Source organism: Papio anubis, chromosome 6 (assembly GCF_008728515.1).
Source record: "Papio anubis isolate 15944 chromosome 6, Panubis1.0, whole genome shotgun sequence".
NCBI classification, from domain to species: Eukaryota; Metazoa; Chordata; class Mammalia; order Primates; family Cercopithecidae; genus Papio; species Papio anubis.
The window spans coordinates 111,716,659-111,736,282 of record NC_044981.1 but is presented as its reverse complement, the minus strand read 5'-3'; the positions used below and the strand labels follow the sequence as shown (position 1 = coordinate 111,736,282).

Below are 19,624 nucleotides of genomic sequence, written 5' to 3'. Positions count from 1 at the left end.
AAGTTGCCTAAGAAAATGCAGTTTCCATTTTGAGTGTTTCTTGGTAGGAAATACTTTTGTGAGGAACAATGATTGGGGCAAAGGAGGCGTGGATTGCATTCAATACTGTTGTCCATTGGAATCTGATTTCATTTGGCTTTCTTATTTGAATTTAATGATACATTTTTGAAAGATATATAAGGCATTCCTTAATCACATATTGAATATGAAAATTATTTTAATTTAAAATATTTAGATATCTGACACCAATTGACATTGTGATTTTAATTGCCTTAAATAATTTTTTCAGGTTATAAAAGGAATACACCTATTGAAGAAAAGAGATATTTACAGATAAATACGAAAGGAACAAAATTATTCATTCTACTCAGTAAAACTAATGTTAACATTTTATTATATATTCCTTCAATCTATTTCTAATGTAGAGAATAAAGAAGTAGCATTTTAAATTTAAAATTAGGATCGTATTATATGTTTTTTAAACTACCCATTTTACTCATTGTATATTATGACCATTTTCTATATTTTTAAAGACATGACATTTAATCATTTTACACAGTACCTTCTAGATGGCTTTATTCACTTGGATCTCTGTTACTAGGCACTTTACTTTCTCTGCCTCCTTTTTTTTTTGAGACAGAGTCTTGCTCTGTCACCCGGGCTGGAGTGCAGTGGCGCGATCTCGGCTCACTGCAACCTCCACCTCCCGGGTTCAAGCGGTTCTCCTGCCTCAGCTTCCTGAATAGCTGGGATTACAGGCGCGCCACCACACCCAGCTCATTTTTGTATTTTTAGTAGAGAGAGTGTTTCACCATGTTAGCCAGGCTGGTCTCAAACTCCTGACCTTGTGATCCACCCGCCTTGGGCTCCCAAAGTGCTGGGATTACAGGCGTGAGCCACTGCGCCCTGCCTCTTCCTCCTTTTTTAAAAGAACATGTCTAATGTACTTCATGGATGGATTTATTTGTTCAGAGTGCTATTGTTAGTCACTTGGAATTGGCCTCTTCTTCCTCCTCCTTTTTCTTTAAGAAAATGTGGTTTCTCTTGGTGCCTCCCTCCCAGCTGTGCAGGGATGTTTTGGAACTGAGTGTGTTCCATACAGATGGAGCTTGTGTATATAACCGTCATTGTTTAGTTACTGCCTTGAGACTGATAATTTTACACTAACAGGAAGGTACTATTCAAAGCAAAGCTGGAGCATAGGTTATTATTTAATCTAAAGTAAAAATAGAGATTTTATTTTAGCCTTTAAAAAACTCAGTGATACAGTTTTTCTTTTTTTATTATTTTTTTTAATTATACTTTAAGTTCTAGGGTACATGTGCACAACGTGCAGGTTTGTTACCTATGTATACTTGTGCCATGTTGGTGTGCTGCACCCATCAACTCGTCAGCACCCATCAATTCGTCATTTACATCAGGTATAACTCCCAATGCTATCCCTCCTCCCTCCCCTCTCCCCATAATAGGCCCCGGTGTGTGATATTCCCCTTCCCGAGTCCAAGTGATCTCATTGTTCAGTTCCCAACTATGAGTGAGAACATGCGGTGTTTGGTTTTCTGTTCTTGCGATAGTTTGCTGAGAATGATGGTTTCCAGCTGCATCCATGTCCCTACAAAGGACACAAACTCATCCCTTTTTATGGCTGCATAGTATTCCATGGTGTATATGTGCCACATTTTCTTAATCCAGTCTCAGTGATACAGTTTTTCATCATCTAAGACCTGGCATTCATAGGATGTAGAAGAAACTGCTATTAGGGGGTCACTGCTTGTGCTGTGCCTCCAGCTGGGAAGAGGCCATGCAGTTGTGACAGCCAGTGGTTTGCTGGGTTTTCAGGATTGGAGTCATGGCCCAAAGGTTGGATGAGACTTGGGGAAGTCACCTAATCCAGCTGCCTCACATACAAGGAAACCAGAGCCGCAAAGATCAGTATAAACCTGGGGGGTACAGAGCCAGGGAAGACATGCAAATCCTCTGACCAAAAGGGAGTATTAGGACATGATTTAATTTCTGATTGGTTCTCTGAAATGTGTTTATACAGAGGGTTGTGGATATATGCATTTCTGGGCACACATAGCCACACACTGGGTAGTCCCTTTTGGCATATGGTACCATGTGCTTTAGACAAGCAGCTGATGTTGAGTCCTTCATTTCCTGATCTCTAAGTTCCTTTTCTACCCTGCTATTTTATGAGTACAAGGAAGGATGGACTAGAAGTTAGAAAGTGTAGTCTCTGATTCATAGTTCAACTTTGAGCATGATGTTATGTAATCTCTGCTTTTCTTTTTCCCCATCTATACAGTTTTCAAAAAGTAATGAGACACATGAAAGACCACTGAGGTTGGTTTTGGGGGTTTTTTAAGGGTGATTTTGACACAGAATTGTAGCAGCTGTATCATAATAAGGCTCATCTGTTAAAATAGAAACTGTTTGGGTTATCTCATATTGCCTAACCAATCACCCCGAAACCTACTGGCTTGAAACAACAATCATTTATAATTGCTCAAGGTTTCTGTGAGGCAAGAATTCAGGAAAGGCTGTGCTAGGTGATTCTGACTTAGGGACTGTCATGAAATTGCACTCAGACATGACAGGGCTGGGGTCATCTGAAAGGCTTCTCATCCACATGTCCAATGTCTTGGCTGGAAACACTCACAGCAGGGGCTGCAACAGCCGGGGTTCCTTGGGCATCCCTTTGCGTATCATTGCGGTCTCATCGTGTGGTTTCTCTAGTGTGGCAGAATCAGGATAACCAGACTTTATGTCTAGCACCAGTGACTGCAAGGTTTTGCCTTTCTTTGGGCTCTGCTATACTCTAGGGCACTAGTATCCTTCTTAGAGTGGAGGCAAGGTTTCTGCCACATCTGGGTTCCAGCACGAAGAGGAAAGAATGTGGAGTAATAAAATCTAATGTCTTGAGAAATAGACCCCCAAAGGGGCATATATCATTTCTACTGGGGAGAACTTGACCACATGGCCAATATCTAAAGGCAGAGGAGGCTGGGAAATGTGCTCAGTGAAAACTCTATCACTAAAGAAAAGGGTAGAGTGGATTTTGGTAGACAATAACAGTCCCTTTCTAAGTGGTAACATAATGGATGGTTTAGAGTGCCCCAAATAATTTCCTTCATCCCCCACACTAAGTCACCACACACACAAAAAAAGCATACAACAAAAGTAAAAACAGCTGCATTTGCATAAAAAGCCTTTAGGGAATTTTTTTTTTTTTTTTTTTTTGAGATGGAGTTTCACTCTGTCACCCAGGCTGGAGTGAAGTGGTGCGATCTCGGCTCACTGCAATCTCCACTCCCCGAGTTCAAGTGATTCTTCTGCCTCAGCCTGCTGAGTAGCTGGGATTATATGCACCTGCCACCACACCTGGCTAATTTTTGTATTTTTAGTAGAGATGAGGGTTTCATCATGTTGGCCAGGCTGGTCTCGAACTCCTGACCTCAGGTGATTCACCTGCCTCTGCCTTCCAAAGTGCCAGGATTTTAGGCATAAGACACCGCGCCTGGCCTAAGGAATTTCTTTAGGTTCTTTTTCACTAGACTGGTCCAGAGGCACCCCTTAGCTAAGGCAATTTATCTAATGCATTAGCTGCCTCAAGTAGCTGCTTAATCCCTACTCAACTGAGGTTGCCTCAAGTAGCTGCTTAATCCCTACTCAACTGAGGTAGCCATTATACCTCTTAGTTTCCATTGACTAGTGTCTTAGTCCATTTGTGCTACTGTAACAAAATAGCTTAAACTGGGTAACTTACAAGGAACAGAAATTGATTGCTCACAGTTCTAGAGAATGGGAAGTCCAAGATCAAGGCGCCAACAGATTGTGTATCTGATGAGGGCCTGTTCCTCCTATATGGTGCCTCCTGTGTGTTCTCACATGGCTGAAGGAGCAAACAAGCTCCCTCTGTCCTCTTTTATAAGGGCACTAATCTCATTCATGAGGGTAGAGCCCTCATGACCTAATCATCTCCCAACAGCCCCCCGCCCCAATACCATCACCTTGGTGAGTAAGTTTCAACATATGAATTTTGAGAAGGGCACAGACATTCATACCATAGCAATTAATATAGGAATCAATCGGTAAATTATCTGAGTATTTCGTATTTGACTTTACAGCTTGAAGGAATCTTTGTTCCTCTTTGTTCAACCCCTCACCTCCTGTTTGAATGAAAATATTTTTGCAAAATATCTTTCTCATTCTTGATCTTCTTGTACAAATATGTGCTTTAACGCCTTGTTGGATGCATGGTTTGCAAATATTTTATCCCATTCTGTAGGTTATCTCCTTGCTTAGCTGATGATTTCCTTTGCTGTGCAGAAGCTTTCTGGTTTGATGTAGCCTCACTTGTCTGTTTTTGCTTTTTGCTACTGTTGCCTGTGCTTTTCTCCCCTAGGTTTTTTCTTTTTTTTTTTTTTCTTAGAGGCTTTATGGTTTCTGGTTGTATTTTTAGGTCTGAATGTATTTTCAGTTTATTTTTGTGTAGAGTATAAGATAAGGGTTCATTTTTATTCTTTTTGCATGTGATATAAGAACATGTGGCACATACACATAATGGGAAAATTATCTGGCCATAAAAAAAAGGAAGGAAATCCTGCCACTTGTGACAACATGGATGAACCTGGAGTCTGTTGTGCTAAATGAAATGAGCTGGACATAGAAGGGCAAATGCTGTATGACACCGCTCTTATGAAGAATCTAAAATAATCAAACTCATCCAAGAAAAGACTAAAGTGGTGCTTGCCAGGGAGTAGGGAGAGGGAGAAACAGGGAGGTAATCGTGAAAGGATACAAATTTTCAGCTATGCAAGATGAGTAAGTCCAAGAAATCTGCACAGTATAGTGCCTATAGCTAACAATACTATATTGTATACTTAAAATACTGCTAAGGAGGTAGGTCTTAAGTGTTGTTATTATAAAATGTTTAATAATAATAAAGAAGCATAAGAAAACTTTTGGAGGTGATGACTATGTTCGTGGCATAGATTGTGGTGATAGTTTCACGTGTATACTTATCTCCAAATTCAAGTTTTATACATGAAATACGTATAACTTTTTGTATTTAATCATACCTCAATAAAATACATTTTTTAATTTAAAACATTTTTGAGCTATTTATTTTGAAAATTTTTTAAGTGTACAAAAAAGTTACAAAGACAGTGCAAAGTTCCCATATGTCTTTTATTCAGCTTGCCCTAACATTAACATCTTGTGTAATTGTAGTACCTTGGTTAAAAACTAAGAAATTTACATGATAAAACTAAGAAATTAACATGTTAACAAGATTTTTTTTTTTTACTCTTTGATTCTTCATCACCAAATAACTACAAATAAATATGAAAATCATGTTCCCTGAATTGAACATGCTGAACACTAGAGAACATGAGGAATTATAGTCCTGGCCCTACCATTAAACAGGAATCAAGTATGATAGTTTAGAAAACTAAGAAGTGAAAATCCATATTGGTGTGGGGGAACAAAAGATGTTCCTTAAATATCTAGTGTCATCTTTGAAATATATAAATGTGTATTTTTTAACTTGGACTCTTAAACAACTGACTTAATGCTTTAAAAAATGTTTACAACGTTGAGGCTCTAACAAAACTGTGCTGTATATTAAATGAACATCACTAGCTGATAGAGTAACTATTTCTGTATACTTCAGTCTTTCTGTGGCCTCCCCTCTGAGTAATTCACAGGAGGTGTAATAAGGAACTACATAATTTCAGCTACTCGTTGGTACTGAACACAACACATTCTCTTGATTTCCATGGTTGTCCTGCCAAGGAACTCAGACTAGGTATTTGTTGTCTAGAATAGCAATGAGCAGAATTTGGAAACCCTGATCACCCCTCAATCCCTGCTGTGAGTAGGATTTCTGTCCTGCCTAAGTTTCTCCTTGGGAGTTGTAGGCTGTAGGACCCATCAAATGTCCCCCCTTCTCCATGTAAATATGGTCACAGGAAGCCATGGAATGTTCTTCATGAAACCTAAATCAGCCTAAGAAACCAGAGCCGAGAAGCATTGCTTTTGATTCTGGCAGTGATATTCCAAAAGAGAGCAGTTAATATAATGGAAGTTGGAAGAGCAAAGAAAGAAAAGCCCTGGAATTCCAGTTTTTTCACCTAGAAAAAATTAGAGGGATTTGTCTTGAAGTAAAATGTATGAAAGCCTAGCTACACAGAAGCTATCTAGGCATCTTTTCCTTTTATTGAGGATGGCACACAGAAAAAGAGTATTTTATCTGGATGGCTTTTAGGCTAACCAGTGCTTCTCATTGTGAGACTCAGTAAGTCTCTAAGGTTCCTCTGTGGGTACTTCCACCCCCACCACCTCCAGGTTTACGAAGGGTGAGATTGATCACAATCCTCTAAGTGGGTGGAACCTGCTTGTCTTAGGGTCAAAAGATATACCTCATATAAGCCATTAGCAAGGTTTGGCTGGAAGTTCTCAGAAATTCTTACATTATTAGCCCTGTGTTTGGGATTTTGGAATAGACAGAAGTTATGAGAAGAAAAGCAGCAGCTCACCCAAATCCTAACATCTTTCACTCAAGGCAAACGAAAAAGCTTTCTTGCTCTATAGTTTTTTATCTGGATGTTTCAGTTTGTCATGGAAAATCAGTTAGCCCAATATCTGCTACACAGAGATGACCTCCCAACTCTATTTTTGCTAATTTTTAATAATATTGTGCATTAATAAGTGGAATAAAAAACAAAAATGCAAACTTTGAGTTGTGTGTATCTCTGCATTCACTATTATTTGAGCAAAGATTGATAAAGAGGTAAATTTAAACCTTCAAGAATAATGTAATTATATCAAAGACTTCTAGATCAGCATTGTCTGACTAAAATATATATGAACTACATATGTAATTTTTTATTTTCTAGTAGCCACCGTATAAAAAAGTAAAATGATGCTGGGGCAGTGGCTTACACCTGTAATCTCAGGACTTTGGGAGACCAAGATGGGAGGATCGCTTGAGCCCAGGAGTTGAAGACCAGCCTGGGCTACATAGAAAGACTTCATCTCTACAAAACTTAAAAGTAAAAATTAGCTTGGTATGGTGGCGTGGTCCCAGCTACTCGGGAGGCTGAGGTGGGAGGATGGCTTGAACCCAGGAGTGAGCCATGATTGTGCCACTGCACTCCAGCCTGGGTGACAGAGTCAGACTCTGTTTCAAAAAATAAAAATAAGAATAAATTTAAAATAAGAAAGTAGGCCGGGTGCAGTGGCTCACACCTGTAATCCCAGCACTTTGGGAGGCCGAGGTGGGTAGATCACGAGGTCAGGAGTTCGAGACTAGCCTGGCCAACATGGTGAAACCCCGTCTCTACTAAAAGTACTAAAATTAGCCAGGCATGGTGGCGGGCGCCTGTAATTCCAGCTACTCAGGAGGCTGAAGCAGGAGAATTGCTTGAACCCAGGAGGCAGAGGTCACATTGAGCCGAGATTGCACCACTGTACTCCAGCCTGGGCAACAAGAGCAAAACTCTACCTCAAAAAAGAAAAAAAATGTAAAATGAAACCAGTGAAAATAATTTCAATGAGATGTTTTATTTAACCTAATCCAAATTACTGTTTCAATACACAAATACAAAAATTATTAATGAGGTATTTTATTTCATGTTTTTAGTTTCATACTAGGTTACTGAAATCTGGTGTGTATCTTACATCTCAATTCAGACTGACTGTGTTTATTTGTTTATTTATTTATTTTGAGTCAAGGTCTCACTTTGCCACCCAGGCTGGAGTGCAGTGGCACGATCATGGCTTACTGCAGCCTTGACTCCAAGTAGCTGGGTCTACAGGCACATGCCACCACACCCGGCTAATTTTTTGTATTTTTTGTATTTGAGATGGGGTTTTAGTAGGTTGCCCAGGCTAGTCTCGAACTCCTGAGCTCAAGTGATCTGCCTGCTTCAGCCTCCCAAAGTGCTGGAATTACAGGCATGAGCCACTGTGCCCAGCCTGGCTGCGTTTCAAGTTCTCAGTAGCCACATGTGGCCACTGGCTACTGTGTGGAGCAACACAGCTCTAGAGATAAATATTAATAATTGGTGAGTTACATTAGAATAGGCCAGACAGGGTGGAAATCTGAAATTATTTTGAGGAAAGTGAGAACAAGACTAGACAGTTTTTAAGAGGTGCATTTTCCTACGTGAGGAAACTGTAATTATCTTCTAAGCAATGAATCAACATAAAAAATGTTAGCCATTAGCAAGTGCGGTCTCATATTACATGCTATTATATGACCTGACTTTAAATGTTTCACTTCTGTCATTGGTAATTTTGGAAGGTCTTTAGTTTGGGGTGGTAAGCTTGGCTAAATACTATGGACACCAAACTTCTGAAATGGTCTATTTTAGAAAGTGCCTGGTTGGCAGCCAGGCCTGTACGTGGACTGGCATTGGAACATTTGAAGCTGTCCCCGCAGCAGCGCCCAATCTATGCTGCTATTTAAGATCTATCCATGAAGGGGTCCCTATTGATCTGCGTTTTACATCCCACTCTTTCCCACCTTTGAAAGTATTTCTAAAGACATTGTCATTTCTAGCAGCCCAACCTAGGGTCCTCTAAAAGCAGCTTTTATTCCTCTTTAATCCTTCTGTCCCAATATTGGGTATCTAATTTAAAGTGAAAGTAAGTAGAGAAAAGAAATGATGATAAGAAAATAATGTGTCTCTGTGTTGTGTCCATTTTTCACTAGTCCTGATCATGAATATAGTGCCAAGAGTTTTGTAACTGTGTGAAAGACAGTTTTCTATTCTGGAGAGATTGATTCTTCTCCGGTTAGAAAATCAGAACTTGCCCTGGAGACAGTATGTACGGATCTATGGGGGGTAGACCTTTCCAGATGCCTTGGCCTTTCAACTTTTTTGACACCAGGGACTGGTTTCATGGAAGACAGTTTTTTGAGGGATGAAGGGTGGGTTGAGTTGGTGGGGGTAGGGGAGTGGGGATGCTTTCAGAATGAAACGTTTCCACCTCAGATCATCAGGAATTAGATTCTCATAAGGAGCGTGCAACCTAGATCCCTGGCATGCATAGGTCACAATAGGGCTCACACTCCTATGAGAATCTAATGCTTCTGCTGATCTGACAGGAGCTCAGGCAGCAATGCTCATTTCGCCCACTGCTCACCTCCTGCTGTGCTGCTTGGTTTCTGACAGGCCATGGACAGGTACCACACCCCTGTTATAGGGTATATCCAACTTGGCCGGGCATGGTGGCTCACACCTGTAATCCCAGCACTTTGGGAGGCCAAGGCAGGTGGATCATCTGCAGTCAGGAGTTTGAGACCAGCCTGGCCAACATGGTGAAACCCCATCTCTTCTAAAAATATAAAAATTAGCTGGGTGTGGTGGCACATGCCTGTAATCCCAGCTACTAGGGAGGCTGAGGCAGGAGAATTGCTTGAACCTGGGAGGCAGAGGTTGCAGTGAGCTGAGATCATGCCATTGCACTCCAGCCTGGGTGACAAGCACAAAACTCCATCTCAAAAAAAAAAAGAATATATCCAACTTATGTTTAGTCCCAAATCATAGCCTCATTGGACCCTTGGTATCCCAAAGTATCCTCAGATACTTCCCGAGTGAGTGCCCATTTCCTACAGTGAGATCAGCCTGATGGTCCTGGTTATAGTTGATGCGAATAGAAAGAAAACATTGTTGTGTCTTCCTCTACTTTGGACTGCCCATGACTTTCTCAACACCAGTCCCAAACGTGAGCAAGCATCCTTTGCTGCACGCATACCTAAATGCATGGCTGCTGCTTGGATTTTTGCCACACTCAAGTTGGATCAGGCTTTCTAGGTCAAGTGTATTTTAACTACTATAACCAATTCATGTTTTATAGGCCGTAAAGTTGTTATAGACCAAGCAGAAAGAATATTGCAAAAGCATTAAAAATTTGTGGCAAACTGTAGCATGTGGTAGTGGTTTCACAGATAAACTGCTCATTTCCTACATGTCTTACCACTTCTTCTTGACTCGGAATTAGTTCCTTCATTTTTTATTCATAACTTTAATATTTGCATGGTAAGTTTGTACTAATACTTGTCATGAATATAAACTATCTAGAAACAGTACATTGAAGGAGAGACTTAATGGATACTTTATATTCTAAAAATACTAGTACCAACTGTTTAGTGATCTTTATTATAGAATCAAACCAAATTTCCATTACTATTGAAAAATGATCGTTACTGTGTATTCTTTTTACTGTGTTTGTCACATTGTAACCTTCCAAACATAAGTTTCCCTCTTCCATTTTTCTAGTAAAACCTATAAGCATGTTTTTGTGGTAAGGTAACCTAGCAAAATGAAGCAAATTTCTTTATTAATCACATCCTATATCACAAGACATTTTGTTTCTATAAACAAAATTTCTCTATGAAATAATGAGACGTGGAATCTCATTATTTGAGGGAGAAATGTTGACCCTGCCTTAGAAATGAGGAAGATTGGAATTTTGAGTGTTTTATCCAAATAGCTTCTGAATGTTTAATTTTCATGTGGGTCCTTTTGGGGCCTAACATCATATTTAAATGCTGTGGGTATTAAGTGACTTTTTTTTTTTTTGAGATGGAGTCTTGCTCTGTCGCCCAGGCTGGAGTGCAGTGGTGCGCTCTCGGCTCACTGCAAGCTCCGCCTCCTGGGTTCTCACCATTCTTCTGCCTCAGCCTCCCTAGTGGCTGGGACTACAGGCGCCTGCCACCAGGCCTGGCTAATTTTTTTGTCTTTTTTTTAGTAGAGACGGGGTTTCACCATTACGTGACCTTTTGACTTTGCAGACAGTTTTTCTTTTTGCCCTTTTCTAAACAAGACGGCACCATTTTCTCATAATTGTTCTCATAATTTAGTTCCCAGATTCGTCATATAATTACATGATTTTATAACTGTACTTGTGGAGTGTTTATAGTTAATCAAACATACTCTCTAGTAGTATCATAACTCCATTTGTGCCACAAATAGAATGCCAGTTTTTAAGAAGTGATCTGGAGAAGTGCTGTGGTAAGAGGATAAGTTTTCAGTGGGGTGTGAGTCTTAATACAGTCATGCATCACTTCAGCATGGGGATACATTCTGAGACGTGTTGTCAGGCAACTTCATCATTGTATGAACATCACAGAGCATACTCTCACAAACCTATATGGCATAGCCCTTGACACATCTAGGCTGGATGGTACGGCAGATTGCTCTGACCACTGCCATATATGCGGTTTGTTGTTTTGTTTTGAGACAGAGTCTCGCTCTGTCGCCCAGGCTAGAGTTCAGTGGCAGGATCTCGGCTCACTGCAACATCTGCCTCCCGGGTTCAAGCAATTCTCGTGCCTCAGCTTCCCGATTAGCTAATTTTTGTATTTTTTAGTAGCGACAGGGTTTTGGCATGTTGGCCAGGCTGGTCTCAAACTCCCGGCTTCAAGTGATCTCCCCCCCTCCCAGCCTCCCAAAGTGCTGGGATTTACAGGCGTGAGCCACCGCGCCCAGCCTGCAGTTCATTGTTGACCAAAACATCATTATGCTCTGTATGACTATATCTTTTTCTTGCCTAGTACTAGAAAATTATTGTCTATGTGACACTTTCTTTAATGCTGTATGCAAGTAAAATGTAAAGTTCCCAGCATTATTTAAATCAACTAGTGGTGGCTCCAGGATGCTAACCTAAAATTTTGTGGAATTATGGTGAAATACTTAAAATCTAGAACAAGGTTTTTCAAAATTCCATAGGAGTCACGTCGGGTCCCTTTTAAGTTCATAAGAACCACTTGTGGTGCTTGTTAAAGTGATCGATTCCTGGTGCCCTGACTGCTGAGTCTTTAATTTAGTGAATCTAGACTAATTTGCATAAGAGTCATTCCAGGTGGTCACACTTTTGAGACAACAGGTCTAGTGTTTCTCAAACTTCAATGCTTATAAGTCATTCTGGGATCTTATTAAAGTGCAGATTCAAGTTCAGCAGGTCGAGGTAAGAGCCCGAGACTCTGCATTTCTAGCAGGCACCCAGATGATGCTTCGGGAACACTGATTTTGCATCTTGCTCCACCAACAGGTACCTTTGCATTCCCTTCTATAGCTGGACACCTTGTTATTGACTGTATTTATTTGAGCTAGGTTTTTACTTCCTTTCAACCCTCTGCTTGATAGAATTGCTTATCTTGTCCTTTTTATTTATTTTCTTTAATGCATATAGATGGGCACCAGTTGCGTCTTGAAGTGCCATCAGCTGTAACCAAAGTTCCAGATCCCAAGACCACAGCCAGGCGTTCCTGCCCTCAAGAACTGAAGACGATGGAGCTCTCTGACAGTGACCGACCCGTCAGCTTCGGTTCCACGTCGTCCTCGGCCTCTTCCCGCGACAGCCATGGTTCCTTTGGCAGCAGAATGACCTTAGTTTCAAATAGCCACTTGGGCTTGTTTAACCAGGATAAGGAGGTAGGGGCCATAAAACTGGAGCTGGTTCCGGCCAGGCCGTTTTCCAGCAGTGAGCTGCAGAGGGACCACCCCGCCACGGGGCAACAGAACGCAGACGAAGGCAGTGAAAGACCGCCCAGGGCGCAGTGGAGAGTGGACTCGAACGGGACACCCAAGACGACCACAGACTCGGCCACCAGCCCCAAGCTCCTCTATGTGGATAGAGTTGTTCAGGAAATTCTGGAGACCGAAAGGACTTATGTGCAAGATTTAAAAAGCATCGTAGAGGTAAGGCTGACTTCACTTTTAATGTTCAACATGCAGGAGAAATATGCTTGCAAAAGAGACGGCAAAGCCAAGCCAGGTGTAGGGGATATCTTCTAAGAGGCGGAAGGGATGTGAATGTTTAAAGAGAGAGTAACTTTTAAGAGAAACCCTAAGGCCGTAACTCACTGTGTTAACATCCTCTTAATATTTGCATTAACAAATTAGTTATGAGTGAGGAGCAAGAATGATAATACAGTGCCCCATAGCAGGATGCTGTGTTAATGAATCCTACCCAAGATGTCAGAGTGACTCACACGCAGTGGGGCAGGTGAGGATGGAGGAGGACTCAGGTCTCCTGCAGCATAAGTGGCAGGTGTATGACTGAACCTCTCAGCTGTCCTTACCTTAATCACCACTCTCTACTGGTGTCTGGGAGCTTCCAAAACTACTGAGACGTGAATCTCACACTCAACAACTGTGATTTCATTGGCTTGGGTGGGGCTTGGGTGGTGGAATTGTGGAAGATGCACAGGTGATTTTAATGTGCAGATAGGTTTGCAGCCGCTGCTCTGTGCTACTCCTGTATTGGTTGGTGTTTGGGGAAAGGGTTGAAAGGTAGAGAAAAGTCATGGGCTTTGTCTTGTCTCAAGTGTCTCCTTTCTGTTCACTGTTTACAGTGAGTAATCCTATATAAATTATTTTGCATATATTATTATTATAATTATAAATTACTTGCACAAATTATTTCATGGGAATTGAGCTCAGCTTATGTGCCAGGTCACATCCTCTGGAAATTCAATTATTTTATTTTGATTTTCTGGGTTGTTTTAAAGGATAAAGCATGAATTATCAGAGAAGCTCAGATGTTAACTCGCTCCCAATTATATTTAAAAATATTACTATCTCAAGGGCAGGTTTTTGTTTTGTTTTGTTTTGTTTTGTTTTTTGAGATAGAGTTTCACTCTTGTTTCCCAGGCTGAAGTGCAATGGCATGATCTCGGCTCGCTGCAACCTCCACCTCCCGGGTTCAAGCGATTCTCCTGCCTCAGCCTCCTGAGTAGCTGAGATTACAGTCATGCGCCACCACACCCAGCTAATTTTGTATTTTTAGTAGAGATGGGGTTTCACCGTGTTGGTCAGGCTGGTCTTGAACTCCCGACCTCAGGTGATCCGCCCGCCTCAGCCTCCCAAAGTGCTGGGATTACAGGCGTGAGCCACCGTGCCCGGCCTCAAGGGCAGATTTATATGTTATAAAGCTACACTTGCTTTGCTGCCTACTAATACAGCAGGTTCTTTGATTTGTTAGTACCTGTTTCCTGTTTTAGACATTGACTCTAGAGTATGTTTCACAGTACAGTAGAATATTGCCAGTGAGCATGTTCTTCCCCCAAATACATTCTCATAGCTTCAGAAAAAGAATTCTAAAGCATGACTATGTGTGATCCACAAATGATACTACCAGACTCTGTCTACTAAAAATAGTTATGACGTACCTTCTCAGTAAAAATAGAAAAGTCAATTGATGGTCAACTGAAACAATATGTAGTACCAAATGTAGAATAAAGTAGGCCTGTTTTTAAAAATTTTCAACAATGATGTCATTTGTACTTGAGAAGAAATACCTGTAAAACAGCCAAAAATTTTACAGCCTCTCAGGAAACATATGGTTATTCAAGCTTTCTTTGGTCTATGCTTTTTTTTCCTTTCCTTCTTGGAAACTTTTCTACCTAATCAAAACTCACCTTATGGAGAGAAACCTGTAATTACTGAACTGGTATTCCATTAACACTTTTATTTTTTCCTGAGGCTAGTTGATAAACCTTAGGTGAGAAGAAACAGGTAACAGATGAATGAAAGAAAACAGATAAAGACAGAGTTTATTTTTTCTAAGAAAATTTCAATGTAAGTTCTATGTGAAGCTGTCCAAATGTTCTTGCCTTTTTTCTTTATTCATGAATCAACTGTGTTTTACACTAGGGGTTGGTGAGCTTTTTCTAGGCAGGGCCAGGTAGTGAATAGTTTCGGCCTTATGGGCCCTAAGGTCTTGGTCATAACTGATGAACTCTGCCATTGAAACTCAAAAGCAGCCACATACACTGTGAAGAACGGGGCCTAAACATGCCAGTACCTCTTTAGAGTCTCGTTTGACCCAAGGGCCACAGTTTGCTCACCCCTGTCTTAGGCTGTAAGTTTATGCCATGTTTCATCAACTGTCAAATGGGACTAATAAGCAGGACCTGCCTCATAGGGTTATTATGAGAATTGGGTAAGATAAGGTATAAAAAGCTCTGCAGCTGTGCCTGGCACATAGTAATCAATTAGTAAATGGAAACTACACTCATCACTATTGCCAGCCTTCTCCTAAGTTTGCTAGCTGAGAGTGATCACTGTGTGTACTATGTTTTACCTAAAGTCTTTCACAAAAATAATCAGATTAGGCTGGATGCGGTGGCTCATGCCTGTAATCCCTGCACTTTGGGAGGCCGAGGTGGGCAGATCACCTGAGGTCAGGAGTTCAAGACCAACCTGGGCAACATGGTGAAAGCCCATCTCTACTAAAAATACAAAAATTAGCCGGGCGTGGTGGTGCATGCCTGTAATCCCAGCTACTTGGGAGGCTGAGACAGTAGAATTGCTTGAACCTGGGAGGCGGAGGCTGCAGTGAGCCAAGAGCACACCGCTGCACTCCAGCCTGGATGACAGAACATGACTCCATCTTAAAAAAAGAAAAAAAAAAAAATCAGATTAGCCAATTCACTAGAGCAGAAATTTAATTAGAGGAAAAAAACAAAAAAAAAACCTTAATGGGTGATTTTACCATTATTATTTTGATTATTTCTAATGAACCCACTGGAAATCTGAGGTGGAAATTAGGGGAAGGAGAGGCGCAGAAGGGGGTGGGTATTGGAAAGAAGGGTGCCTGGGGAGGAAGAGTCCCAAATGAAGAGGGAGGGATCCATGCCGGAAGAGATAGATGCTTCCCTTTTCCAGAAGTCACTAGAATGCTTTACATCATTTACCCTGTTCTCCTAGAAAACTTTCAATTGTTTCATATCAGAGATTAGTTGGTTGAAGCCTCTTCATCTATTTTGGCTATGAGACCACAGCTGTTTCTCCAGATCACAACTTTATCAGAGTGGCTAGACCACTTTTATCCAGTTCTTTTCTTAATGGAAAGTACACAGTTATTGTCAAGCCTGCAGTAACTCTACCCAATAAAAGACTGTCATGTGGGTATTCTTTTAAAACACAAAATATCAATTCCTTTAAAATCTGTTTTCCTTGATCTAGTTCTAACCTATTTGTATAATGTTGTAAATGAGTTATCTAATGTTCTCCATTTTTCAAATGCAGAATTTTAAATTAAGAAAAAGGCTGCTTGTTGACAGCCTATAAAACTTTTACCCTGACTAAAAGACAGACTGTTTTTTTAGTTGTCTCTTTATTTATCTATTTTGAATAAGGGTCTCACTCTATCACCCAGGCTGGAGTGCAGTGGCATGATCATGGCTCACTGCAACCTTGACCTCCTGGCCTCACGCAATCCTCCTGCCTCAGCCTCCCATGTATCTAGGACTACAGGCGCACACCACCACACCTTATTAAGTTGCTTTTTTTTTTTTTAAATTTTTGTAGAGACAGGATCTCAATATGTTGTCCGGGCTGGTCTCAAACTGCCAGCCTCAAGAGACCCCTTTGCCTCAGCCTCCCAAAATGGTGGACTTACAGGTGTGAGCCACTGCGCCCAGCCTTAGCTGGCTCTTTCCAAGCAAAAATAATTTCCGGGGGAAAAGAAGCTCATCTAATTGAAGTCACTTTTAATTTCTACAGTAGCGTGATTTCTGACTTTGTACACTCTGCTTTATTGAATCTCCTCTGAGCTTAATTACCCCCATTAGTAGTACATTTTATCTACATGCTGTATAGATACATAATCCTTACCATTCAAGTTTCTATTTCATTTTTAGGACTTGCGAACAGCAACATTTTTGTGAAAGATCATTGATCTGTATACACTGAGTTAAAAAACATGAGCAGGAATGATGATTTGACATTTCAACACAGTCCCAAATATCAGAGCAGCTTATTTTGAAGAAGAGATCCTCCTGACCGCAGTTGAACAATAGGATTCCCAGATGTTGGTTACACATGTAAAGAGTATGGTATGCCTTTCTTTCCCAGATGTGGAGACATTGTATTAAAATAATCTCACATATTTAGATATTCTTTCCTATGCCGTTTAGGAATTCAGAAATGAATTCCTAATGCTTTCTGAAAGTTGAACCCCAAAATGTGGTGGTTCTTATTCCTGTTGCTCTTCATTCTTCCCCAGAGCCTTCTCTCTCAACCCCTGTCCCCTCCCCAGCTGTGGCTCTTCCATCCTCTGCTCCTAGTCATTTACTGTTGTACACTTGACATTTTAGAGAAAGAGGTAAGATCTTGACTGTGAACTGTAGTCAAAGGAACAATGGAGCTGTTATTTCTATTTTATATATGCCTCTAATAGCATTCATAGATAAATGAGATGATAAATATGAAAGCAGGTTTTAAAAGTTAAATTTCCGATGATACAATTTGTGGAGAGATAGAAATCCATCGTTGGAAAGCAGAAAATCAGGGTCTCTTTAATGTTTAATGGGACCTTCGATTGACTGGGCAGGGACTGTCATGGGTAGGCTGGTTTCTTTAATCTTTCTAAATGATCTATAAAAGAGCCTTTGAGAACCTCCTAAGATTTGGCCTCAGCTATAGTTCATGGCCTGTCGTAGCCTGTTAGTAAAGTTTTAAAATAGTTCATCATGTTAATGCTGTGTAATTAGAAGTTACATTTCTACTACAAAATGGCATCTTTGACCTCTGAGAGATACTAAATTAAGCCATATTTGGTGATATTGAGGACACGTGTATTTAGTGAAAAAACTGGCTGAATTGTTCATTATAACATGATTTTATCTTTTTCTATTATATGTCAGAGAGCTAAAATCCTTTTCATGCACCTTTATCCATAAAATATGTTAAAAAAAAAAAAAAAACTAAGTATTGGGGCCGGGTGCTGTGGCTCACGCCTGTAATCCCAGCACTTTGGGAGGCCGAGGTAGGTGGATCACTTGAGTTCAGGAGTTTGAGACCAGCCTGGTCAACATGGTGAAACCCCATCTCTACTAAAAATACAAAAATTAGCTGAGTATTGGTGGTGCATGCCTGTAGTTCCAGCTGCTTGAAAGACTGAGGCAGGAGAATGAATGGCTTGAACCTAGGAGGCGGAGGTTGCAGTGAGCCGAGATCACGCATTGCACTCCAGAGAGCAACAGAATGAGACTCCAGGAAAAACAAAACAAAACAAAAACCCTAAGTATTCTTGCCTTAATGTTCAAAATTTAAACAGCAGAAGCATAAGCATATCTTTATTGGAAGCATTCAGCATTATTCAAAAGCTGAAGCTAAACAAAGATTCGAATGGTGATCACCAACCCCTAGCTCTGTGTTCGTTAGTCTTTGTGGACTCTTTGTTTATTGAGTGATCGTACAGACAGTGTCAGGGAAGATAAAAGAGAGAAGGGTGTTTTTCACACACTTAGCGCCCTGAAACACATTGAACGCTATTCTCCCCACTGCCATAGCCTACAAGAGGCTTCTCTCTGTACTGGTGATATCCAATTAATTGAAGAACTATCTTATGCTCGGGAAGCAAACCTTCTCCAAAATTTGTGCAGAATGAAAGAAGGAAATCCAGGACGCAGGTCCAGAAAGCTTCTGCAGTGATTTCACCACATACTCTGCCTGGACACTTAGCTCTTAGCCCTGTGAGATGTCTATGACTTGGATGAAATGGAATCTGAGTTGGCTTTTGTCCTGGGGGCACCCCTCCCTTGAGGACAACACTGTCAAGTGTGGAGGTGGTTTCTGATTAAGCTTGTCTTCCCATTGATCCTGCCGGAGAGACAAAATTGTTTGGTATGAAAAGGGCAGTGTGCGTCTGTTACTCTTTTTCCTTAGCCATAATGGAATGGTTGTGCATAGGCATTCCCTGGCCCAGTCATACCTGCCTAGGATGCTGGACTAAAAGAATCAGGTTTTGCACCAAGAAAGAAGACTGTTGAGAAGAGGGGAATTGTCACAGCTTTTATTGTGTTTTTATTTACAGATATCTTCTCTCCATACTTTCCCTCCAGTTTAAATAACGTTTATTAGATACTTTTTACAAGGTTCTCTTAGACTAAAGGTTTTCACATACCAAGGAAGAAAAATGTGTTCCATGCTTGAGTGTAGGAGTTGGTAGGGATTGTTTTTAATGAAGGCTTGTTATGTGGGTGGATTTAATAAAGAACTTACACTGTAGTACTTGGCATCATTTATGTACTTTTTTAATGAGGCATTTGAGCACTTTTATGTGAATGTGTCTATTTTTTTCCTCCAAGGGATTTTATTGTAATGGGTGAATGAGATCTTTCTTAAAACCATTTAATATCTATGATAATTTAGAGACAAACCTGTTAGTTTTCTGCTTATTTAGGAGTCATTCCTTAAATAGTACATCTAATCGTTGTACATAATCCCTAAAAATCTCACTTTGACCACATATTGCCATATCTCTGTATTATTATTGTTGTTCTTATTATTATGACCCCTTATTCCCCACCTTACCTTACCTCACTCTCATCTTTCGCCACTTCAACCACAGCAGCACAAACTTAGAAAGTGGCAACAGTGAGTGATTTTGAGTGCTCATGTCTTCATACTGCAATCTGATCTGGGAAGGAGGGCGGGGAGAACTGATCTTTCACCTCTTTTCATTTCTAATGGGTTTGCCCATTTTGAATGTGATATAAATACCTGCTGTTTGATTGCTAATGACCAATGAAAGCAGTTCAAGGTGGGCAGCATTTGGTGAAAGCAAAATGAGCTGAGATTTGCAGAACTGCTCTGCAAAA

The 19,624-nt window shown here is 40.7% G+C and overlaps 1 protein-coding gene across 6 annotated transcripts in view; it reads left to right on the top strand.

The window, feature by feature from the left end:
• The window catches only part of PLEKHG1 (pleckstrin homology and RhoGEF domain containing G1), a 211,590-nt gene that overhangs the window by 91,385 nt on the left and 100,581 nt on the right, over positions 1-19,624 (top strand). For 5 of the 6 annotated variants that reach the window (XM_009205883.4, XM_031667353.1, XM_031667352.1 and 2 more), the window contains one exon: positions 12,205-12,713. In XM_009205883.4, coding sequence (XP_009204147.2) covers positions 12,303-12,713 — 411 coding nt within the window. In that variant the 5' untranslated portion in view covers positions 12,205-12,302. Of the gene's footprint in view, positions 1-12,204; positions 12,714-19,624 lie in introns of those variants that run through there. The other variant, XM_021937728.2, reaches the window with a different exon arrangement.